This window comes from Rhamphochromis sp. 'chilingali' (assembly GCF_963969265.1).
Source record: "Rhamphochromis sp. 'chilingali' genome assembly, chromosome: 19".
NCBI lineage: Eukaryota > Metazoa > Chordata > Actinopteri > Cichliformes > Cichlidae > Rhamphochromis > Rhamphochromis sp. 'chilingali'.
Genome location: NC_137946.1, coordinates 32764990 through 32791250, shown reverse-complemented (window position 1 = coordinate 32791250; position 26261 = coordinate 32764990). Strand labels below are relative to the sequence as shown.

Genomic DNA, 26261 nt, shown 5'->3' with positions numbered 1-26261 from the left:
GAGAGAGTGTGTCAGGAAACACTAAGCAACAGCTTTAATTTGCTTAGGTTTCGATAATGAAAAGCAGTAGATGTGAAAAAGCACATTACAGACAAAGTAAAGTTCAGTTTTCTGAGTTGCTAAGTTTGACATATCTCCTGAGAGGACTCATCCACACAGGAAGCCACTAGCAGTGACATCCTTCTGTGACAATCATCAACTTCCAGGTACAATAGGTGAAATAAGAGCAGGTGATCAAAAGTGGACAGAAGCAAACTGCTGATTGATACATCAGGACATCATTTGCCTGAAGCTCCAGTAGCGCAATCGGTTAGCGCGTGGTACTTATAGGCAGTACTGGGCTGAGCAATGCTGAGGTTGTGAGTTCAAGCCTCACCTGGAGCAGTGTCTTTAGGCTTGTTCTTACTTATAATAGATAAGACAAATAACAATAGTATGTGAGGTGCCTGTAGCTCTGGAGGTAGAGCAGGTTGTCATTTCTGGGACCAACTATTCCAGTCTCCATGCCAAATATCCTTGGGCAAGATTCCAACCCCATGTTGCTTTCTGATTTGTGTGTTTATTGTAGATGGAACAAGCATAGTGAATGAGTGATCAACAGTCAAATCTGTTCACATGATACCAAACATTAAAAAGCATGCCTCCTATTTAAATATTCAATTCTAATTTTTCAGTTTGAGGATTGTTTTGTTTGAAATTGACAACTCAATTTGTTTCTACTCAGTTTGTTTTTACAGAGTTGTATCTTCAAAAAAGATAAATTAGCAACAACAATTGTGATGCATTGTTCATATACTGACTCATCGAGCCTTTCCATCCACTCATTATGCAGTAATTTATCCATACAGTTTTAGTTTCAATCCAGTTCATTCAGTCCAGCCCCCGAACCTACACAGATCTTCTATTTTCCCATAAACTCAATCATCCATTTAACAGACAACTGCCTCCTGATTAAAAAGCAGGCTCATAGAAACAGAAACTCAGTGGGAAAGAAAATGGTCGCAGATGTTGCATCAAATCGTATCATCACGCCAAATTACCCACGAGTCTCTGCTCATTTTTCTCCCGTTGTGTCCAATCTGTCCGTCTGGCTCCAATGCTCCGCTGGGCAGTGCTGATAGGCCTGACAGGTTTCTGGATCCTCCTCGGATAACTGGGCCAAAAAAAGAGAGAGAAAATGGATCTGGAGGGGACAGGAAGGCGCTGACACACTAAAAACTCTTAAATCCCTGTTTGGATTTGTGGCAGTTTACAAACAGGGACGAGTAACACTAAGTATAGCTGGAAGGAGGAAAGAGAAAGTGTGAAGAAGTCCGCTGGATAAACTAAATCTAAACACTCTAACTAGGTCATATGGATGGATGTCCTGAGTTTGGTTTATTAAATGTTTTTTCAGGCCCCTCAACAGAATGTGACACCATAACTCACACTGATAACATCTGCACTGTAGGAGTACAAAACACACACTGGATTCCATGGTAAAGTGTAAAAACCTGCTAAGATAATCACTAATTTTCTTTATTGAGTGGTTTTGGTACCTAAACCAAGTAAATATCTGGCAAAACAAACTTCAAGCGCTCGTCTGTTTGACGCTGCTATTCTTTAAAAGCTTTCCTTCAGGTTGTTTGTATGGATGTTCTAAAGGGAACAAACAAAAAGCTGACATGAACATTTTGGTTTATGGTTTGTTTCCATTTATATATTTTTATTTTAGCTCCGAAATGGTGGATTAAGCAAAGCTGATTGTTTTTAAAAGATCTTTTTGTCATAACCGTCTGCAGAACATCACTGATGACCTTTGTGGCAGTAGGGAAAAAGACATGGTCATTTTGGACACGAGGATGTGCTGCTTTCTGACGGGGAAACTTTGGACTTTCCAACCAAACAATCTGAAACAGGCCTCAGGTTGTGTCTTTTAGATGATTTGGTGTAAGGCCAGCTTTTTTCTCTCATTTTCTTCTTCTTACTTCTCCTTTCTCAGTCCTCCTCTTCCATCTTGTATTCCCCTCCTGTCTTTCCCTGCCTAAGGCCATATGTGCTACGCAGTTGTTCCAGCCATCAGTTTGTTTCATAAACCTCCACTTCTTCACTCTGCTTTCCTCCCCTCCCTGCTTGCGGCCATGCAGCTGAGAATTAAGAAGCGTGATGACCTCCCACCTCAACTCACTGATCATCACAAGGCAAACATGCACCGAAACACAGAAAGACAACCGCAAGGGACAAAGGTTTGGATCTGTCTGAACGAATGTTCCGTCGCATGAGTGAGCTATGTGCAGTTGATTTGGGGTTATCAAATTGTATGCTGGTTATGTCCATCAATGCTTTTACATGTTGAAACATCAGAGTCTGTGTAGATGGTGGATCCGAAGGAGGCAGCCTCTGAAAAAGGACATTGTGTTACTGAAAGGTCTTGAAAGCTTGAGTCTGATTACATTCATCAGCAATATCAGTAAGTACTGGAAGGATTTAATTCTTCCACTGTTACCTTCTTCAACGACATGTGTTGCTGCCATCAGAATCAAAATGTCACTTTTTGTCTGTCTGCTTTGTTCTACTGTGAATAAAATACGAGTTTCCATGATTTACAGATCTTTGACTTCTATTTTTTATTTACACTTTACACACCAACCCAACATTCTGGAAGTGAGGTTGTGCCTTCAGCACATGTTGCTGAGAGTCTTCAGTGCAATAAAGAGTATAAACTCAACGCAGAAGTGCCTTTATGTGTTTTCCTTTCAAAAGCCATCCAGTAAAACTAAACAACCGATGACTTTGTGGGCTATACAGCATATTTTAATTCACAGCATGAAATATTCATTCCAATTAGTAAATTTTGGTCACTCTAAATGTAAGAAGTAGGATTACATAAGGTTTGCCCATTGGCTAACAACTTGTGGTTGACAATTAATTTCCAGATGAGTTGTATCCATTCCTTGGTTTTGAGAAAAGCCTCAGCTTGAAACTTTATATCAGGACTTCAAAGCTGTTTGGCGTCACAGTCTGTCTTTTACACTGAGCTTTTTAAACAGGGACAATTTCATAGTTAAGCCCAAACCATTTACTGCCTACACCAAACCAATTAGGTTTTATCTATACTAGAAACAGATGAAATTAATAAGAGGATAAAAATCAGTTGCTGTGACAATGTGCTGAGCAGTGATTCGCTGGCAGTACCAGTCCTTCCGACCTCGAGCTGTGGACTGTTTTTAAAAGTGGGTCACGTTGTGTACCTGACATGTATCAGGAGCTATAAAAACAGGTGTAGGGTCATAAAACTGTGGTTCAACTTCACTAAAACTGAAAAAATGTGATCAAAGCAGGAGAAAAAGTTATTTAAATGTATTCATGATGACAATAAACAGGCTGCTTGATCGTTCACAGTCGATGTTAATTGTTAATTTCAGTTTGTAGAATGCCATTTACCTCATCAGTTCTTCTTTCTATATAAAATGAGTTAGCATGCCTTTGGCTCTTCCTCCCTCAGGAGTGTGATAAGCAGCGTCTCTTCCCGACAGTCAGTTTGAATTTACTGATTAGCCTTCAGCTAACCTGTGGGCGACAGGATCCACCGGCTCATGTCCGTCTGGATTAGGGTCCTCTGTTAATTCACCTTGTTGCTCCTGGCAAAATACCAAGTCTGGAGAAAAGACAGACAGAAGGAAACAAGAGGGAAAAAAACAGCATCTGCAGAAAGAACAACTTCCAGGAATGAAGAAAAGCAAAATGTCTAAAAACAGAAGTACTTTCTCTCTATGGTCATTTTCTTCTTCCTTGGTGTGTTCGGTTTCGTCTCCTCGCAGTCGTTCATCATCCTCAGGTACATTTCAGGCTGACGGGGAGGTTAACGTCTGGCGTGTTGAGTGCTCAGCTTGAGTCGCTACATTCACACAGCAGTTGCAGCTATCTTTAGGTAATTTTAGCGTGGCACTCCAAACTGCAGCGTAAACAGTTTTTAAGCATAACATGAGGAGTCAGAATAAAACTTACTGACCCAAAGAAATGCTGTAATGTATATGAATTAGCAAACATTTACTTCTCTTTGAAACACGGCTACTAACAATGCTTTTTAGCAGTTAGTTTCTTATAATGGACATTTTACTTTACAACATGTAACCCAATGAAACTTTAACATTTGGAGGGAACAAACAAAATCAAACAGTCTCAGCAGTTTGTAAAATACCCGCAACATTTAATGTTTTCAACTAACTATATTTTTACTTTTCCCGTTTTTTTCCCTGTTTCTGGGTCCAGGCTGCTCCTGCAATGGATGAGGCACATAGTCTATTGACCCCCCAAGACCCAAGCAGCCACAGGAAACAATCACTGATTATTACATGGCGTTTATTTATGAAGTACTGAGGGAAAACAACAGAACAGGAGCATCAACACTTCAGCGTCAGCCGAGGCCAAAATGATAAACAGCACAAAGCTAAGCTATGATGCCCGCACTTATAACCCCATGGAGAGAAAAAAGAAGCAAAACAAAGACAGAGTCTGACCTCCTTGTCCTATCCAAAAACAGGAGAAAACGATGGGTTAAAAGTAACAACAGCTCACCCCTACCCACTCCACTTTCTCAACTATTAGAAAGAACCTCAGCTGGCAGCGTCTAGTTTACGAAAATTAAAACAGCCATTTTTAAAATCGGGCAATGGGGGAAATGGCTACAAAAAAACAACCCCGTGTTACCAGAGTCTAAGGAAATGCCACAGTCCAAGCAGCAGGTATACTCTTGCTTTGACGTCCTTCTTTGTAGTAGTGTTCATGGCCCATATTAATTATGTTGCGGGACAAGCAGACCCTTTGCTATAATGAGAGCATGAAAACAAGGTTGTAACTGAAAATCAGTCAATTTACCCGACCCAACCAACCCCTTCAAAATATGAAACTGGTGGTGTACTGGGGGGTTCCATTTCTGACTCGTCAGGCTTCAAAAACAAAAAGTTCAGATTTACTGAAGTCTTGAAGTTTTTCAATGAGAAAAAAATTCCATAAACTTTTCCAGCTCATGTGTCTTGCCTCGTGGCGCAATGGTAGCGCATCTGATTTCAGCTCAGAAGGTTGTGTGTTCAACTCATGCCAAGGTCAAAATGAGTGCCTTCAACTTCCAAGTCGAAGCTGAAGGCACTGTTCTGTTACTACACATTGTTGAGTTGACAATTGAAGAAGTTTTTTTTGTTCAAGAACAACTTTATCTATTTCCAAAACTCCCTAAACTTTTTTTGGCTACCAACTGGACCTTGTGACAAAATTGTGTGATCTGTTTTCTCATCACATCTGGGTCAATGAATTTCTGGGGTTGTTTGTTTAGGAAACATGTTGGACAGAACTATGGAGCCAGCAGAGTGGTAAAATAAATGCTGCACATTCCTCTCCAGAGCCACCTCCTCCAACCTCCACCTTTTGCTGGGGGACACTGAGGTGTTCTCACACCAGCTGAGAGGCATAGCCTCTCCACTGGGTCCTTGGTCTCCCAGTTTGACATACCCAAAACACTTAGCTTCATGTTGACCAGTGAGGAGGTCTTGGTATCCGCTGGCTTATTTTTGGCTGGCCTTGTGGTGTCTTTTGGTAGTCCTAGTTCTGTTGACCGGTCAAATTAGTCCTTTTACAGGCCTGCATTTAACAACTTGTGTAGAGAGGAAAAGAAGGTGTGCAAGTGGGACCTTGTGGTGCAATGGAAGCGCATCTGATTCCAGCTGAGAGGGTTGCATGTTCACCTCATGTCGAGGTCACCCGAAAGCTTCCTCAGTTTCAGCATTCAAGGTGAATCTGGGGGTGCATTCCTATAAATTAATACACAGAAACTATGTCTTTCAGAAAACATGCCAAAGATTTAAAATGTATTCATGTTGGTTGAATTAATGACTGGAAATGCTAATTTTCTCTGTTCAAGAAGAAGCACTCCTTTATCTATTTCAAAGAGGTTCAAATGTCTTTTTCTTTAAATGAAAACAACCAAGAAGAATGTTTGAATATTTACATGAATAAGTTCACAATGTGTGTGTGTGTGTGTGTGTGTGTGTGTGTGTGTGTGTGTGTGTGTGTGTGTGTGTGTGTGTGTGTGTGTGTGTGTGTGTGTTGGCAGGTAGCACACTAGTTATCAGGTCTGTCCAGCTGCTTCATGCTCTCTAAGCACTTTACCAGTCGACACAACACTCCCAGGAAAAATAAAAGACATCACTCACGCTCACATCCGTCTTCAGTTTTGCTGTGTACCAGAAGCATTCACGTTTCTGTCCTTTCTGCTTTTACTCTCGGTTGTAGAGGTTCGACTTTCTGTAAAAAACATCAAAGTCACTGTTAGCCAGGCTTTATTTAAAGTAGAACAGTCTGTAAAGCTGCCTCTCACCATGTAACACTGACATATACCCCCATGACCCAGACGTGTGGACGGATGGACAGACAGATGGCAAAGTTAACCATGCAAGTTTGATCAAAGCTGAGATTCAAGGATCTTCTTATAGTCTGTGACTTTTCACATTTTGAATATTGTTTCCTTAAAAATGTCATTAAAACTCATTCTTATTTCATCACTATAACATTTAAGAAAACAATCTTTTTTCCCCTGATTTACCTTCATGAGCTGCAGCACATAATTTCCTCTGGATTCAATGAAGTGGTCTGATTATTATTCTGATTTCAGTGCCTCTCCTCCCCACAGGTCTGAGCCTACATACATCAAGTCAGCGCCTTCCCTGTCTGTAGATGCTAGATGGAGGAAACCTTGAACGGAGAGCACAAAGCAAAGGGGGTACAGCCTTTCACAGGACCTGGTTATGCAACAGGTTATCCTCCCTTCATGCCTTAAATCGTAACGATTGTGCTGTGACATCCCTCATAATTACAGAAAAATTTACTGCTGCAATACAAGCATCTGAAAATGTCTAAAAAAAGGAATTCTATCTATTATTTGACCTTTTCTATCAACCTCATAAAAAACAAATGCCTGGAGCATGTGTGTTCTTGTGTATTTAGAATTTCTCAGGCTCCAGTCGTGCGATGAAGTGACGTATTATCATCCGGTGACTTATCATTTACTTTGGAGGGCAAAAGGCAGATGACAAGCCGAGTATGTGGAGACAGCGTGCTGTTAGAAAACAAAAAAAGGACAAATATTTCACTCATCAGCAACTCTCTGTTCCACGTTCAGCTGGGACTGCTCTCAGCCATCAACACATTTTTTGTGAGGACGTGCAGTGACTTCATTCTAACCTGCAACCAAATTTAAAAGGAAAAAACTTTGAAAGCTCGTGTTAAAGTATTTGAGTCTAAAACTCAAACTGGTGCTCACAAAGATAGAAATACTCACTCCCACACATGCTTCCATCTTTCCAGCCTGTATTAATCCTGGAAGCTTCCCCTCACCGTGACCCAGAAATTTACCGATGTACCTTATGGGAACTTAATTTTTGTCCCCCGAAGGAAGATGAGTCCCCAAGTTGGGAGTGTGGGGAAGATATTTGTCCTCCCAATATGAGTAATACAAGTACACACATGTACAGGCACACAAACTGAGTCCTGAAGGAGATTTAGCTGTGACTCCAGATGATTCAGACAGATTTAGGGAATTGGAGAAAACAGATGGGGTGTGTGTGTGTGTGTGTGTGTGTGTGTGTGTGTGTGTGTGTGTGTGTGTGTGTGTGTGTGTGTGTGTGTGTGTGTGTGTGTGTGTGTGTGTGGTTCCAGATTGGCTAAACTGGAGGACAGGAGGAAAAAGAAAAATGTATATTTCGGAAGCTAAAGTCTGAAAAAACATTCCATTGGTTGAGTAAAACTGAAGTGGGCGGGGCCACACTCTGTGCATCTCTGCCGCCTCCTTATCGCAACAGCGTTGGGACATCGACAGCACCCTCCGAAGCTGTCAGCGCAGAAGAACAAACATCTGCAGTTCTTCTGATGTCCACTTGATGTCGGTCTGCACGGACTCCAGTATCAAAGCAGAAATAAACACGTTTACAGTCAGAACTTCAGAACAACAACGTCAGCCATCCGGATACTGGTGTGAGAGGTGTACCCCGTGTTGACCATCCTAGAAGTCCAGGCTCCAGTGTTGGTAATTAGCGTGTATCTGTGTGCGAGTCTTTGAGGTTCCCACAGTCCATGATGCTAATCCAGCTTCTACACTTCTGATGTCTCACAGAGGGAAAGAAATCAGAAACATCTGAGGTGAGAACCACGGATGGTTTAAAGAAATGCATTAAGGTTGGGTCAGATAAACTTCTCCCAATATGAGAAGTCTTTCATGGCTTCAGCTAACGTCCCCCTCTGTGGTGACCAGCTGAGGTCGTCTCTGTGTTGGCCGGAAACAGGAAACACGCTGCGTCTCATGACCCTACGAGGTGTTGTCACTTCACAGCACAACATATGTGGAAGATCAGCAACCTCGGACTCAGCCAGGTGGTGAAAAGGATCTTATTACTCTGTGTTTGTGTGAGTGTGGACTTCCACGCGGAGAATCTTTCCACTTTCCAACATGCTGTACTCCCCTGCCTCGCTCTCTCCCTCCCTCTCTGCAGTCCCCCGTGTGTGTTGTTGGTGTGTTTTTGTTCCCAGAGCACATTCGCTTTCTGCATCATTCAACAGCCCTCCAACCATCTACCACACACGCACAGAGACACGGACACAAACGCCAATGCGGATGCATTTCTTTCTTTTTCATTTTAATTTCAGTTCACGCACACACAGACACGCAGATTGAATATTTAAACCAAGAGGATCTACTCCGTCTCACTGAGTCAGTCGGATGATGTCATTTTTGTTTTGTTAGCGTAACAACCGTTTTAAATCATGCAAACTCTTGTTGCTCTGTTTTTGGTCTCCACCGACGCCTGACGGAAATATTTCAGGGATTTTCTCCAAAAGCAGTTGCTGAAAAAGAGTCTTTGACAGTGAACCACAACCCATGGGCTGTCTCTCTGGACTCGATACATTTATTGGACTTTACTCATTAAAAAACATCTGAACCTGATTTCAATTGAAGTTAAATGAAAGTGTTGTTCTTTCTCTCACGGTGAGCCTCAGGCTTTGTCATCATTGTCAGATCTCATGCTGAGTATCAACCGTGATTTCACATGTTTCAGTTGCATTCATTACCTGCTTTATTTTGGTATATTGTGCATTTCCTGTTCTTCTTCCTGCATCTGTACTTTATTGATTTTTGCCTCTGAGTTTCAGTGTGGTACTGTCATAGGATGCCGCTGTGTAATTTTCCACAGACAGCTATAAGTGGTATTCTTCCAAAGGGGAAGCACCGAGGAGCCACAACAGCTCACAGTCCACATAAAGGGGGTCACTGGCTCTCTGCTGGAGCTCCAGACCTCCTCCCACATTAACATAAGCTGTGTGGCAGGAGCTTCATCGTGGCTGTCCACAGCACATTCAGTAGGTGTAGCACATAGATGGTGCTTCATGGTACTTGTGTACTGTGTGCATGTGATTTTCCCTCGGCCGTCTGTCAGGCTGTTGCATGTCCTAATCTTGCTGTTTGTCTAAATTGATTTCAGTGAAAGGTGTTGCATCAGGACAGCAGTGCTGCAGGAGCACGTCACTGTTTTGTTTTCCTTCCATTCTCTGGCTCAGGCTGTGAGTGAGCTCTGCAGTAACATCCTGAGGCATCTCAGGGAGAACCACCTGAACCGTGCCGCCTTCCATCATGTTTTCATGAACATGAGACAGAATTTTTAACAGCAAAGTGATAAAAACTTACTGGGAAAGCACTGCACGTGTTGTGCTTTATGAAATAGTGATGGATTTGTGGTGTTTGTCGGGTAGGTCACAGGTAAACAACCAACTCTGCAATTCTACCAAGTCAGCTGTTTTTACACTGCTCCTGCTCCTTCTGTGGCCTTTAAGTGCTCATATCTGCTTTTCCTTATTTTCTGTCATATCTTTGCTCTTACAGCAGAGGACGCTCGTCCTAAACATTGATTGATTGATTGATTGATTGATTGATTGATTGATTGATAGAACTGAGGCCTGGGATAAGGTACAGAAGGATTATTTTGAGCAGTAAATCGTACAACTCCACTGTTAGAGTCTGAGGATATAAAGGAGCAGAATGGCTTCACATTTTGCTTTTGCTTTAGATTTTGACTTTGTTAGGGCAGGGATAGCTCAGTAGGTAAAGTGGTCACCCCATGATCGGAAGGTCGGCGGTTCGAATCCACCTAACGGCTACCCTGAGGTACCCCTGAGCAAGGTACCGTCCCTACACTGTAAAAAAGAAAAAGTTGAGAAAACTTAAAATTTCAAGGCAACATGATGCAAGAGATTTTTGAGTTTTCTCAACTTCTGCCAACTGTAGTTGACTTAACTAATATTTTCATGTTCTGCCAACTTGGATCTACTTGTTCACCTAATTAGGATAATCCTGTAAGTCTAACAAAGAAATTCTGGTTTCAATGCCATGTATTTCTGCCTTCACCAAACAAAGATATTCCTGTTGAATTAACATACAATTATTCCCTCCAAGGCCATGTATTCCTAAATTCACCAAACGCAGATATTCTTGTTGAATAATCATACAATTCTTACTCCAGTGAGTTGAAAATTTACCAATATAAATAAAGAAAAATGTATGCTGTTATCGTACTTGAAAAAACACTCAAACAGATATAGAATAAAACAAAGCACAACTGAATGTTATGTAAAAACGTATTTATTTTTTTCAACAGTGCTTTCAGTATATTTCAGAAGGTCATGGGCAGTGGGGTGAATTTCTGTAAAAAAGCAAACAAACAGAAAAAAACGTGTTGCCAGTTTCTTTAGGGTGCTTTGAGCACCCCAGCAGAGACATTAAAATTCCAGAGTCCAGAAAAAAAGAAAAGTGTCCAGCAGCTTAGTCATTCACGTTCACACCCTGACTGTCCTGTAAAAGCTTAACTTAACTATTGCACACTAAATAGGGTAGTGCAACAAACAATTGCCTATGTACCCAGACATCGACATTTTACATGGGCTTACTATGATGAACTACAGAAGTCAAAAGTTATTAGAAATGTTACCATCAATGAACAGCGAACTATCAGGTAAAATACCAGTTCCATACTTCAGGTGGAGTGAAAAACACTATAACAAATCTTTTAAAATCCTACAAGACAAAGTTTCACCATAGATTCTCAATAATACAGATTCATCTGACTAATATTTACATTTCAAATAATCCCTTATCCACTTCAACTTCATATTGACCGACCAGGTCAAAATGAACCATTCTGTTTTGACTGTTCCTTCTTTTCTCCCTTCTTCCTTTCCTCCCTCTTTCCTTCACTTATTCCTAATTAATTTTAACAGTTCAAACACTAAATATGCAACTCTTTGTAACAGGTGAACGATTATATAGAGGGAAAGGGGTTGAACTACTGGGTTTTTTTTTTTTTACATGACTCTACAATGCACTTGAACATGTTTAAGAACAAGTTAAACTCATGTCTGGCTTCCCCATTAACAGTCACAGCAAAAGCTTTGTTTTTAGAGACCTTATGCGCTGTGAGCATCGAGAGCCACCGAGTTCAAAAAAGATGCCCTGAATTGCTTCAAAGGTATAACTCATCTGCTTTGGATAATCAATGTTGAGGGCATACAGAAGGCCAAAGAGGTATGCCAAGGCAGTAGAGAGGTCTGGAATGTTATGTAGCACGATGTCCCCTTCCAACACAACAGCCTGTTCTCGCACAGACGTATCGGCATCGTCATCTTGCAGGATGGTGAGGATGGCAACTGATGCACCGTTCAACACTGGTTCCAAAATGTCAGTGTCCTGAAGAGAAGAAAAGTAAAATATGAATTATTGAAAGCTAAGAAAAATTAAAGACAAAATACATTTCTAAAGATCTTAACTTTAACCTCTATACCATGATGCTCATTTGACTCATGGAGGTTTTAAAAAGAAAAAGCTTATTTTCCTTTAATTAACAGCACAATATCTTTCACCAACCAACCTTGTGATGAGTTTTGTACAAAAATATTTTCTGCTGTTGAACACCCACTAACAATGCCCAGGTGCTCCTCAGCAGAAAAAAAAGCAGCGAGAGTTATGACAACTGCAATCCTCACCATAAAATTATCTGGACTGCACTGAGGAAGTGGACATTTCCATTTTGGATTAAATCATCTTTTAAAAACATCTCATAGCAATTAGTTTTGCTTGCATTACTTTTTTGTACTTACTAAGCACTTCAGGAAAACCTGTGTTGCATCCTCTCTGAGGAAAATGGGCAGGCCTCTCAGTGCTGCTGTCTTTCGGTGGGACACAATGTCAGATGTCTAAAGAGCATTCAGTGGAAAACAAGCATTTAAATTAGTATAGTAACGTGGTGTACCTACACACAATGCAAAATCAGAACTCTTATAGTAATGAAAATAAAATACAGATCAGGCCCAGCAACATGTAAAACTTAAAAAAACAAAACACCATTTTAACGATTTTACTTTCTTTTTACAAATTAAATAAAATACCGCCAAATAAAAACAAAGTAATGACTGATTACATTCATTTCCATTGATGTGTTTTGGCTGAAGCCAACATTTTTTTCTGTTATGACAAAGGTATACTCTCTTCTAAAAATGTCAGGTAAAGGAGCACTTACCTGTTCATCAAGTTTATCCAAGAGGTCTTCCATGTCCTCACCAAGAGCTCCCTTCTTAGACCGGTATAGTTTCAGCAGGCCAGGCACAAATTTGTTGAGGGATGCATTGAACGTCCCTAGGAGGTCTTTGCTTGTGATCCGATGAAATTCTTCAGATATCTAAACAAGACAATAACCAAAATATTGCCATTTATTCAGCACAGAAAATTTCTGGGTAGCTGCCTTGTACAGTCTGCACCATGTTATATGCCTGACTGTGTTATCAACCGCAAAACCTACTTCAAAAATCTCTCGTGAATACACATTTTGCACAGGAATAGAAACACCCTCCACAAAAAACAGTATCAATATGCAAATACATATTATGTTCTACGTTGCACCAAAATCTGTGACGAATCAGATTATGTGACCTGCCTTAGTATTCTTTCCCTAAAAATCTCAGTCTATAGAAGTCCTATTTCCAGCACTAAAATAAAAAAAACATACATGCTAAGTCAAAAATTATGTGATTGACTTTCTGTTTCACAGGAAGAACAATTTTGATTTAGCATGGGGACTCTTTTCTTGTACTGGCAGAAATGTTCAGGGTAAGAATATTATGACAGGTCAAATAATCTAATGGGTCACAGATTTCAATGTGGACTGGTTGCACAAGGTATAATAAAGTTGGCCAATGCATTACACCAGCAAATACTGTACTACTTCAATAATAGTCCATCTAGTATAAGTCATGCCCAATTTGAATAATAATTAAATTATAAATAAATTTGGACACTCTTACCTCCTCAGAGGAAAACAGCCCAGGCCATCTCTCCTGGACCTCAGATACCATAGGTTGACACTCCACAACCTCTCTCCGCCTGAGAGAAAATGTCAGCGCCATCTTCTGCTGTATGACTTTCAAGTTCTTTTGTTTCTTCTTCATTTCACTGACCAGAGCAACTCTTTCCTCTTCAAGAGTAGAATCATCATGGTGCTGTGGATAATCTGGGACATGATTGACCTCTCCACGTTTGGGCTTTTTAAGGGTGAAAGGACTGCTGGCTTCATCTTCTCCTTTCCTTTTCCTGTTTACATTTACTTCATTGCAGCCTGCCCGACGAAGCTTTGATCTGTAGTTTCCAAGTTTGTGCTTGATACTTGCTTTCCATCCCTCGTAGCCTGTGATGCTACCTGGCTCCTTCAGGCATGGATATTTGAGAACCAGTGCAGAAGCCACTGACTCAACCTCATCTTTCTCAGGGTAGGCTTTAATTTCAAACACTGCCTCTGCAATTTTATCCAAAATCTCCATCTTCATGTCTCTTGTTACTGCAAGGCCCTTCTTAGATTTTTCATATGTCACATTAGCCTTACACAATTTCAGTTCAACATCATGTGAAAACTTGGGAATAGAAAATGGAGAGGGCCACTCTGACACATGTCTTAAGTTCATCTGGATAGTATCGGTCCAGCTAGGCCTGAAATCATCAGAGTGCACACTTATTGTGTCCTGGGAAGAGACTGAAGCAGAGGACACTGAAGCAATGGATTGGTTAAGTGTAGATGAATCACAGTTCCACATTATATGCAGGACTGCACGCTCAGCTGGTAATTCAGATATTGCTGTAAGATTGCATATTGCATTTCCGAAATCTGGATCCTCAAACTGTAGTGAGAAGTCACCTGCAAGTTCAAGTCTTTCTTTAAGTATATCAATCAATTGTCCCACAGATGCTGGTACTTCAGGAAGCTGGACTCGCCGGGCTTCTCTGGAGGAAAGAACTACCCGAAGTAACAAAGTCTGAAAAGAGGAGAAAAAAAAGTTGGCAGAAAATCAATAGCCAAACACAATTAGAAGACAGTTGACACCTATACCATACAGCTGCCTTTTTCCAGATGAATCTGCTGACTACATTTGATTTGCAAATGATTTAGTCTACAAATGTAAAAAACACACACACACAAAAATTTTTTAAATAAAGCTCAAGTCTATATCCAAGTTTTCATTTTCTTCAGCCACTGTACTCAACTGGCCTACACTTGGGAAAACCTTCAATTCATTCAGCACAAAACTAATGCTTAATGAGGAGAAAACAAAGGAGAGAGAGATAATTTGGTGAGGATAGCAGAGTGATAGAAGAAAGAAGTGTGTGGAGAAGAAAAGAAAAAGCAAGGGGAAATGAGTTTTGAAGTAGAGTACAATAGAGAAAAAGGGTGGGTGAGAGGGGAGATCAGAATAGGAGACAGGGTGGAGGGGAGAGAACATACCATTATAAAGTTGCTTTAATAGAGAAGGTACGTCCTTGGGGTCACCATCAGCTTTCCACCAACTGTGTATGCTGTTAGAGGGTGATAATCCGTCAGCACATCTGGATCCAGCACAAGAAGGTCTGCACAGGTGTGTTCAACAAGCTCATAGGACCTGAAATGTTCAATGTACCAGGAACTCAGTCTTTTACAAATGAATGTCACCTCCTCTGCATTGACAAGAATGGTCACAATCTTGTGGAATTCTGGGAGGCCACTGCATTGCCCAGCAGATAAAATCATGCCCGCCACATACTGTGTCCCAAAAAAATGAACGGTTTTAGACAGAGACACACTGTCTAGATGAGGGTACTTCTTTTGTATTTCACACTTGATTGATGGATCCAATTCTGAAACCCTGACCACTTTCACATTGTCAACATAGAGCTTTGGTTTTAAAAGGTTCCCACTATCCAGATGGTATGCCATCATTTGCTGGTGTTTCAAGGAAAGAGTTAGCAGCACATTTTTCCAGTTGTGAGTGTCATGGACCACCTTTTTAAAGAAGCTATGTTTTGCTTCAAATCTCATCGTCCACAATTCCACTAACGGCCCATAGCAGCGTATAAGATGTGGGTAGTGGTCAATGAAGTGGTGTTTTGGCCTTAGTCTGAAGTCCGGAAAGGTACTGGTAAGCAACAAGCGATGATCCAGTAGTTTGCAAGATAAATAACACAATGCTTCCTCAGTGAGTCTGTTTGAGACAACAATGTCAACAATTTCCTTGAGGTCCATTAAAATCTCCCAAGCTGGCTCCTGTTCTGGTATCTTACATCCAATTATAAAAGGAAGTAAGCGCAGCAGTGTCCAATTTTCATGTCCATTACCAAAAACTGTTCCTTTCTCAAAGCTTGTTTTTGGAATTTTTTGAGGCTTGTTTACTTTGTCCGAATATTTGTAGGGAAATGATTTTATGAAGTTGTTTAATGTATCAAATGTAATGAACCCTTTTGAGATCAGCTTTTTTAAACATAAGGACAACTCCAAAGGAATGACGCCTTCAAAAAGGTCATGCAAAATATCTGGAGGAAATCCGGTTATTGGGTGAAAGAATAGTAAATGTTTGCTCAGTACACATTCCCTTTTTACCCCATTAACACTTTGGAGGTTGTCAGTTTGCCTAAGCTCTTCCAGAAATGAATTGTGTTGATCAACACCCCTCAATTGGAAGTCATTAACTTCAGTCGTTGCAATTTTGTCCCGACTTATCAAACAAAAGCGACAGAACTTGTCAACAGTAAAACTTTCATAAAAGCCTGCCAGACCATGTGCACCAAGGTTATCTGCGCTCACACAATATACAGTGCCCTTAATAAACTGGCTTACAACTTCCACAAAAATTCCCTCTTCTTCTAGACACCTTATATCTTTAATCAGTGGCTCAAAAAACTTTTCATAACCATATTGTTTGACATCCACACTTTTACCTAAGAGAGCAAGCTGAATTGAACAAAGATTAGATCGAAATCTGGGTGGTAAATTAAGAACTACCCAATATACTGCAGTAATCTTGTGACGTTTTCTAGAGGTGCCCAGTGGGTTACAAACTTCAAAATCATCAATATACAACCCCAAACTGATACATAAGTTTTGTTGTCCCAGTAACTTATTGCCCTTGTAGTACTTGCCGTCTTGAAATGACTTAAAGTGTCCAGATAAAGCTTCTTGATTAAATACAATTTGGTCCAAAAAATCTGCCCGTCCCAGTAAAGTCTCAAGTATCTTAGTGACAGATATATAAACAAAAGAGTTTTTATGAGCTGTGTTGTACAGATACTCTGTGGGTTCTACAACAGAAAACTGCTCTTTGAAATATATATTCCTTCTGTGATCTGTAGATAGGGAACCTTTCTCCGATGTTGTTAAAAGCAGTGGATTAGTTTGAACTAGGGCATTAGAAATGTCTTGCAAAACACAATCATTTACTTCTATTTCATGCTTTGAAAGGATCTCTTTTACACTGGTGAGAGTATGAATGTTAGAGAAAGAGAGCAGGTTATGGAAATCCTCTACAATCTTTTGTGTTGCAGCTCGAGAAACATGCAACACTGTTTGCATACACAGAAAGAGAGATGCCAGTTTGTGTTCAAGTGTCTCACTATCCACATCCTTTACAATCTTGTCAAGCTCATCTGGTCTCACAAAATTATAAGCTGATGTTCCTGCTTCACAATCAGATTGCTCACTTTCAATTATCTCATCTTCAGAAACAGTTCTTGCAATTGTTCGAAAATCCTCAAGTGTACAATTTTTATGGTTTCGACTTCTGTGAGAACTGAAGGTTGGGCGAATGTTTGTTTTAAAATTACACCTTAAAAAGGGACATTGTACGGTTTCTCGGTTCTTTAAATGATGTCCAAGATGGTTCCAAAAGGTTTTCTCACTGCAAATCTCCTTAAAGTCACACAATTCACACTGAAATGTGGAATTTTTGTGGATTTTTACTATTGAGTGTGACCTTGAGAGGTGTGATCGTAATGCTCCAGGTGTTTTAAATACACATACACAGTCTGTGTGAATGCATGGCCAATGTGCACCTTGTCCGTGATGAAGGCGGAAATGTTTCAAAAGAGTCTCTTGACTGGAGCTTGTGAATTTGCAAAATCGGCACTGCATGAAATCCACCCCTGAAACACAAGAGACATAGTCAATTTTGCCAAAAGCACTTTTGCAATGGGATAAAACATCCATATCTAACACACAGAAGGAATCCATAGATGCAGGAGCTGAATACATCAACAAGCCAAAACCAGAGACATCATGAAAAAAATATGTAAGGAATCATATTAACTTACATATGACCACTTGTCTACTATATCAAGTATATGATTGATAACATACATGACATGTAACATAAATGCAAGCTTGAATTCAAACATTTTTTTGTTACTATGATAAAAAAAATGCAATAACTATAGAAAAAAATAATACTATCTGTAACACAATATACATCAGCAACACACAATCATTCCTTAAATATTGTCTCCTTCCCCATTATGTAAAAAGCTCTGAAAATGTAGCAATCTTATAATACAGAGCATGAAGTACAACTTTAATTTGCGTGTGACATTAACTTACAGTACATTAGGCAATCTTACACCAGCTGACAAACTGTCAAGTCAGCTTTAAACATTACTTTAAAGTAACAGTGCTGCACCGGATAAACGGTGACTATTGAAAAAGTGAAAAAACAATATTAGACAATATGCAAGTTACTTATATCACTGTCATATAATTGGCGCACATATCCAACACCGACCCGTGAAAGCGTCTCCATGACAACGCGTGCTTGGCCCAGTTTGTTGTCAATGTTAACATAACGTTTTCATGCAAAGATAACATTGAAACTGGTTACAAAACGGGTAATAAGCTAATAAGTTTTACCATGGCAGAAGTGCTGTAAAAAGCCAGTGTGAGATACCGTCATTTAGTGATGTCTGTCTAAATATCAGAGTGTTTAACATTAAACATTACTTTTTGCGCTGGCCACTACTCTGAGCTAAAGCCTTCAGAGGCTGCTTGTAGCCCGATTACGACACAGCGGCGCGACGAAGGCTGCCCAAATTCATAGTGGACTCCTCTAAATTTGTCCGAGAAATACGTCCTCCTTATAATAAGCATCTCTTAAAATGTTTGCAATATTGAAACATTTCAATATAATGTAGAAAAAAAACGAGAGAAAAAAAGTTACGGATCGGACTCCCCGATCCTTATTGCGCATGTGCAAATTCTACCTGTGGAATTAGTTTTAATATTACTCTTTCTGGGTCACAAAATAAACTTTTAAGATATTTTCAGGCGTTAATGTAGCTATGTAAATTGCTAATATCTGTTCAGTTTATTAAGACAACATATACTTGCAAGAGTGCGCCGACGCTTTCGGAGACGTCTGTTACCCACCAGCTCGATAGCTAGCCAAGGGGGGGGGGGGGGGGTGTCAATTAAGTCACTTAGATAACTTAAAAATGCTATTGTTGGCCTTTTTCAGTGTTTTACTAGTTCCATTCTCCCGGGTCCTCAGGAGGATGCAGCCTAGGCGCTTGTAGAAAATCTTAATAACACATGTAGTTAGCTTACCTGCTAGGGTAAATGGTCGGCAGCTCCAGCACCTGTCCAAAAGAATTATACACTCCAACTGCAGAAGTGAAAATCCTCAATGGTCGAAAAATTGCAATTTGCATCCAAATCCAGCCACGATGGTTCAAATTTTCTTAGGAGGTTTTTAGTCTAGAACACATGGTAAACCACTATCACACAGCTCAGGTCTGCTCAGGCTCAGTTGAAAGTCCGTTTGGTTTAGTTCAAACTTGTTCAGACCACATGTGCCAGTCATCTACGGGGTTTCCCACTGGTTCCCAACTTGACTCAGAAACTCTGCTCAAAAGTTGATAATCTTTGTTATGCTGTCTAGAAAATCTTAGTTAGGACAACAATGAAAGAAATTTGTTGGGTAGACAAGCTTTTTTAGGTTGTAAATAGAAAGTTTTATTTCTAAGTCAGTTTAATTTAAAAACTTTAGTGAAATCAACAATTGCTAGTTATCGTTTTTACAGTGTACACACTGCTCCCCGGGCGCCTGCTTAGTGGGCTGCCCACTGCTTCACTGAGTGAATGGGTCAAATGCAGAGAAAAACAAGTAATTTCCCCATGGGGATCAATAAAGTATCCATTATTATTATTATTATTATTATTATTAACTACTAGAAGACTAGAGGAAATATTAGTTACATTAATGGAAACAAAAACACACTCCCTATATTTATTTATTTATTTTTCTTTCCTTTTTCTTTTTCCTTATGTATTTTTTATTTATTTTGTTTGTTGTTTCCTGTTTTGCTTCTTCTTCTTTCATTCTTATTGTATGGATATTTTAGTTGTTTAAATATAGAAAAAAAAAGAAAAAATATATGTACTGACAGATAGCTGAAGTTGATGGTATTGTATAGTGATTCTAAAATGTCAATAAAAAAAAATAAAAAAGAATGGCTTCACTTTAACGCGTCTGTGGTCCTGTGTGTGTTTTAAGAGCTCTTTACAAGCTATAGTTCCCTTCATGCTCATGAAAGATGTCAACTCTTTATGTTCTATAGGTGAAAGTCCTGCACTAAACAAAAGCAGACAAACCCAGTGAGTGCATGCAGTTAGTTAAATGCATCTTTATTTATTTCATCTATCACCTAAGTTACCTGCAGTTTGCAGCTTGGCCTTCTGCAGGTTGTGGTGTTTCTGCACCGTTCACGTTATCAGGCCGAGACGTCATCTCACCTTAAGGCTCCAAAACCTGCACAGGTCCTGACGAGACAGAGGTAGCTTGGGTGCACCTGAAACTGCAAAGTGTTTACAGAGTTTTGTTTTAATTTATGCAACCAACAAAAGAGTATGACAGGACAAGGAAGAAGGAAGTTTAAAGGTAAGAGGAGGTAAGGAACAACAGACGAGGGAAAGCGAGAGGATATCACAGAAGAAGAAGAAGCAACAAGGGGAAAATTTGTAGAAAAAGGACAAGGAGGGTTTTGTTGGGGTTTGCATGGAGGAATTAAGCCTCAGTGCTTATGTAAGACGCCTCCACAAGACAGAAGGACTTACATAACAGGAGAGGAAACAGGAGGATCACAGTGAAACTGTCTTGTAAAGGCTAGAAAACACTACTAACTGTCCACCTGTGGCTGAAGAGCAGCTTGTAGCCCTGACAGTTCAGGGGCTGACCTGCTGGTAAGCATCATTTAAGGGGGTCTCCTGGGAACTACTGGCCCTCCAAAACTTTATATTCTGCCTACACTCGGATATTCTGAACCAATAATTCAGACATTTTTTGTTTTACAGTTTCAGTTTTTTAAAATGAGTGAATAACTGTGAGTCATTAGAGGCGCCACAGAACCATCAGGTACTTTGCAGCATCCAACATTCTGACTTTTCTCATCAAACAACACTTCAAGTCAGTAACTTCCTGACAACCACCACAACTGGCTTCTTCACAAGGACGTTTCTGTTGATGTTTAACAGAGCGACAGGGTGCCTTAACTGACCAAGCATGCACATATTTTCTGCATTTGATTGGTTCAGAATATCCGAGTGTAGGCAGAATATAACGTTTTGGAGGGCCAGTAGTTCCCAGGAGACCTCCTTAAACGATGCTTACCAGCAGGTCAGCGTCTGAACTGTCAGGGCTACAAGCTGCTCTTCAGCCACAGGTGGACAGTTGGCAGTGTTTTGGTTTCATTCATTCATCAATTTTGAGGACAATCTCATGAGCACCCATTTTTTCACCTCCATTTGAACTGAAGCAAATATCTGTACAACAGTATTAACAGGAAGTGGAGTGGCCCCCAAAGACACAGACAAGCTCTGGCTTCTGGTCCTCTAGTTCTGACTTTGGAATAAATTCTATAAAACGTCTTCTTTCCTTCACCTGTAAAAAGGAGGAGTAAAGTACCATAAACCATCAGAATGCACATTTCTGAATTCTACACTTGCACACGAACGAGTCTTTTACAGATTAACTGAAAGACTGGTCTGAAACCAGAGCGTCAGTTCAAAGGTTGCTGCCAGGAAAATGACAAATGTGACTTTGAACCCATTAGTTTATCATTGTGTGTAAGTGGTTTAGATTCAGAGGAGTAACAGGTCTTATGAACTGTGGACAGATGGATGGATGGACACCTCACCATGACATAACCTCATCAGACCTTAGGTCAAATGAGGTAAAAAGGAAAAAACATCCATAATAAGAGATCATTTATCTGCACTTGTGGAGCTGGATCGTTTTCACTGTATGTCTACAAAACAATCCCATCTGCGGTTGTGGTCACTGGTAGTGGCGTCTTAGATCGTAGATCTTAGTGGATGCTGGATTTTGTATTCACAAAATACTCATACAGTAACTTCTCATTGTCAGTTGTTGCCATCTTGGGTACATAGCAGAAAGAGAGAAACCACCCAAATTTCCACCAGCAGGAGTGGGACACGTTAAATAATAAATAAATACATTTTTATTTCTATAGCACCTTTCAAGACAGAATCACAAAATGCTGCACATAAGATTACAAGTCATAAAAAGATTTAAAAAGAGAAAATAAAACAGGCAAAAAATTAACCAAAAGCAGTTTTAAAAAGGTAAGTTTTGAGTTGTTTTTTAAAAACAGCTGCTGAGTCCACAGTTCTTAATGGGGAGAGAGTTCCACAGTCTCGGGGCCACAGTGGCAAAAGCTCTGTCACCCTCAGTCCTCCTCTTAGTATTTTTTATAGCAAGTAAGCCCTGATCAGATGACCTCAAAGACCTGCTGGGGACATCGGGCTGTAGCAGATCAAAGATGTAGGCTGGTGCCAGTCCGTCCCCAGCTCTGTAGGTCAAGACTAGGATCTTAAAATCAACTCTAAATTTAACAGGAAGCCAGTGTAACTGAGATAACAACGGTGTCACATGTGAGTACTTGGAGGATTTCGTCAAAAGCCTAGCTGCAGCGTTTTGCACAACCTGCAGACGATCCAGAGAACCTTTGCTTAGACACATAAACAGCGAATTACAATAATCCAAGCGTGACGAAATAAATGCATGTATAGCAATCTCCAGTTCAGGGCGAGATAAAATCGGGCTTAGCTTAGCCACATTTCTTAAATGATAAAAACAAGACCGAACCAGAGATTTCACATGCCCATCCAATGTGAGACTCGAGTCAAAGGTGACACCTAAGTTACCATTATAGCTAAAGCTAACCAGCTAAGAAAATGATGTGACAAAATGGGGTTGTTAGCAATCAGCTGGTGAAGGATTGCAAACATAATTTCAGCTAAAATGCGCCCCGTACAGTTTGAAACAACGCTACCTCATCACCTGGTCGAGCTGATGACTCACACACTGAAGACTGGAGTCCTTGTTGCAGCAGCCTGGGGGTTAGTGAGCTGCAGACCATTTCCTCCGTTATTAATGAAACTGTACTAACAGGGAGATTAAAAATGAGAAAATCAAGACTTCACTTAAACCTGGATTATTTTCCTGCCTCCACACTGTTGAAACTAGCAACACACAGTATAAAAGATGGATGTAGTCACTGTGACCTTATCCATTGGTGAATGAAGCCTACTTTTCCTTTGATAAAGAGGATTATGCAGAGCCAACCTTTGTCCCTGGTTAAATCTCCTTTCAGACTTTAAGAATGACTCCAAATTTACAAAATGAACATCTTCTTTTTTTTTTTAGTGGGAGTTCAAATGAGTGTCTGACTTCATAAACTAATCAGGAAGTGACGTGCGGAGGTGAGTGAAGAAGGTTGTTTCCTAATGGATGGCCATGAGTGAGACTGCAGGTTTAAAGCAATTCTTCAGAAGTTGCTTCCATCTTTTATACTGTCTGAGAGCTGAAGTGCAACAGCTTCTTTAACTGGGAGCCACAGATAAAAAAAGAATGTGTTTCTTCTTTTCTGTTTCGCCTCCAGCTCAGTTTCAGTGACGGCTGCAGTCAATGAACTAAGATTTCAGTGGAAAAACATCAGCCAACATGCCGTGACTACAGTAACTGGCAGCCCGAGGCCACTAAAGTGCAGATTTAATGAGTCGGACTGTCACAGGAAAACATTGCGTTCAGCTGTCTTTGTGCAGCTTGCAGGAATACTGTTGAGACGGACGCTCACTCCTGACCTCCTTACAGCCTGCCTGCCACGCTGGTGATCGAGGAAATGAAGCTGTCACTGCTCTTACACTCCTTTCATGTCGGTATAGATAGCAGAAAGCCTTTTGCTCAGCGGGCCAGTGTGAGCCGGTCTCCTATGATTTAACTGCCGAGGTCGACTAAAGCCAATCTGCTATGACTGAAGTCTGCAGTGCTGCGCTGTGCTTGTGAAGTCTGGTGCTTTACTTGAATTTTTCCATTTTATGCCACAATATACAATCCACATAACACAAACAGAGACAGTCCCTGTTAATACTGTCGCCCTCATCCTTACACAACCCTCACCTCAGCATCCAGTAAATACAACATTAAACACAAGAGGACATTCAAAGTAGAGAAATTCTTTCATACTCACTATGAAAGGGGGGGGATTCCTCTCAGCATATATCCTTAGGAAGTCCATCCCTAACTATATGCTTTAGCAAAAAGGAAAGTTTGAAGCCTAATCTTGAAAGTAGAGATAGTGTCTGTCTCCTGAATCCAAACTGGAAGCTGGTTCCACAGAAGAGGGGCCTGAAAACTGAAGGCTCTAACCCTAACCCTTGTCTGTGATGAAGCCTTTGTTATCTAATGACAAAGTTTTGTGTGGATGATGCATCCTTTGGTATTATAGTTTAATAAAATAAAAATAAAAAAAACAAATAAATTTTTAATAAATTCAAAATAGGCCAAATGGTAGTGTGCCCGGGGCAACGTTTCGACCCCGCAGGGTCTTCTTCAGGCCAGGGCACACGCGGTACAAACAGAAAAAGTGGCTGCTGTTAATAATCTGGAGATGTTGCTCCTTTGGCTGTCAGGGCAAGAATGTGGGCGTTAAGGCGTCTGGGAAGAAGTCTCAAAATTGGATTATAGATAACAGACAGGTGGTGTCATAAGCCCCACCCTCTGTTCAAGGACAGTTGTCCACAGTGGACCTTAGATTACTGAGAACCTTCACAGACAGTGAAATGTGAAAAACTGCAGTTCCTCTTTTGGCCACTTGAGTCGGCTGCAAAACTGAGTGAGTCCACATAGAATTTCATGTTAAAACATCCAACTTTACAGCAGAAATAAACATGTTAGAGCCTGACACAGGAAAAAACACAGTCTGGATAGACGATTTCTCTTTTAAAGCTCTGCTTGTTTGTTTTGTTTTTATGAATTTCTCATTAAGTCGTCAATTTAAGAGCGTAGTCGCTTGATAGCTATTGCAGGACAGGGAGCTCAGACGAAGCGTTGCAGGAGAGGACCTTTAAAAAAAGTGTTGTGAGCATGTCGGTGCAGGCTAAAGAAACCACAGCAAAATGTGGAACAGCTGACTGCACAGAGTAAGCCTCCGTCATAACTGACAGTCTATGCTCCTGCCTCAGTGTAACCGAGTCAGGGCTAAATGAATCCTGGATATCTGTGAACTCCAGTTTTCATCTGCTCTCGAGGTTTTGTGAAGCAGCTGTCAGGTGGATAGGTAATAAAGTGCTCGGTGTGTGTGAGTGTGTTCACAATGAGAGGTGTGAATTATTCCCGTGGATATGACCCCCATCACCAGCATGAGGGCACACAGGATGAGTGCAGTTACATGTGTGTGTGTGTGTGTGCTATACTCCAAAGTGTCACACAGACAAATCTGAGCTCCCCATGCAGCGACACGCTCCATCCCCAGAGTGCCTCATCTGCACCGACATATGGATGTGCACACTCCTCACCTCTGCAGCTGCTCTCCCACACATTTCCCACTCGTCTTCACCGCAGCTCATGATCTGCTCAGAGACTCTGTGGGCTCACAGCAGAGCTCTGTCATAATCCAACAGGACCAAAGTGTGCTGCTCCAGCCCGTCCGCTTCTTTAAAAACCTTTATCCATGCGGGGACGGAGGCTGCCGGCTTCACCATCACAGACTCAAGACTTCTCCCATCAGTGTCCGTTTTTCACCTGAACTTAGAGACCAAACCCTGAGAATTATCTCCAGATGTGAACAAACACCAACATGTGATCCCCGCATTCACCCTTTAACAAATAACAGCACATGAAGGCATCATGACGTGTTACTTTCAGATTACGTGTTACATGCTGCAAAACAGGAGCAAAGATTTTTGTCTTTCTCCATCAGGAGAACCGGGACGTGTCCTGGTGGCTGCTGTGCATCCATAATCACACATGGTTAAATAACACACAGCAAAATAAATCTCTTATCTGCTGTTTGAGAAGCAAGACTCTGATTTTGAACCTGTTTTAAAATGCTTCTGTTTTAACAATCTGTTAAAGAAATGCCTCCATGTTCAGCACACGAGGATCACTGACTCAGTGTTTTAATGGAAGTCATATCCAGTGAGCCCTACAGTCAACAGATTTGGGAGTTTTTGGACCGGTTTGTTGGTCCAAAAGTCCCAGTGTGGGAATATCAGTGGGAAATTCAGTGTCCATCCTCCAGGATACTTTGAGAGTCAATGATAAGAAGCGCTGAAGCTGCCCAGCACCCGGCTGAGACACTGCGTGGAGGTTTTTCTCTTTAATTTGTCACCCAGTGGTCACTCAAAATAAAAGAAAACTTTCAGCTTAAAAATGAGACTTTTGTGAGCTTTTAATCCAGTGAGGTTTCAGTGGATTTGTTCAGGATTCATAAAAATGTGTTTTTTCTCTGTGATGTCATCACAATAGAAAAAAAAATCAATGTGGGCAGAAGAATAAAACACTGAGCACGTGCAGCAGGCCAGGAGAAAACCCAGACTCTGAATCCTCCT

At 40.7% G+C, this 26261-nt stretch overlaps 1 protein-coding gene and 1 long non-coding RNA gene across 2 annotated transcripts; both read right to left on the bottom strand.

Annotated features, from left to right (window-relative positions):
* Nucleotides 1-4299: 4299 nt before the first annotated feature.
* Nucleotides 4300-24326, bottom strand: LOC308387776. The gene is made up of 5 exons (XR_013969985.1): nt 23900-24326; nt 20066-20206; nt 6578-6726; nt 6189-6279; nt 4300-5786 (listed from the first exon to the last, which is right to left on the bottom strand). It is a non-coding gene; the product is annotated as an uncharacterized lncRNA (long non-coding RNA).
* Nucleotides 11172-19217, bottom strand: LOC308387686 (sterile alpha motif domain-containing protein 3-like). Its single transcript, XM_080867914.1, has 7 exons — nt 18957-19217; nt 17417-17506; nt 14841-14994; nt 13372-14373; nt 12591-12749; nt 12172-12267; nt 11172-11761 (listed from the first exon to the last, which is right to left on the bottom strand). Exons 3-7 carry the CDS (start codon nt 14841-14843, stop codon nt 11453-11455), a joined length of 1569 nt encoding a protein of 522 aa, XP_080724040.1. The 5' UTR covers nt 14844-14994; nt 17417-17506; nt 18957-19217; the 3' UTR covers nt 11172-11452.
* Nucleotides 24327-26261: the final 1935 nt, after the last annotated feature.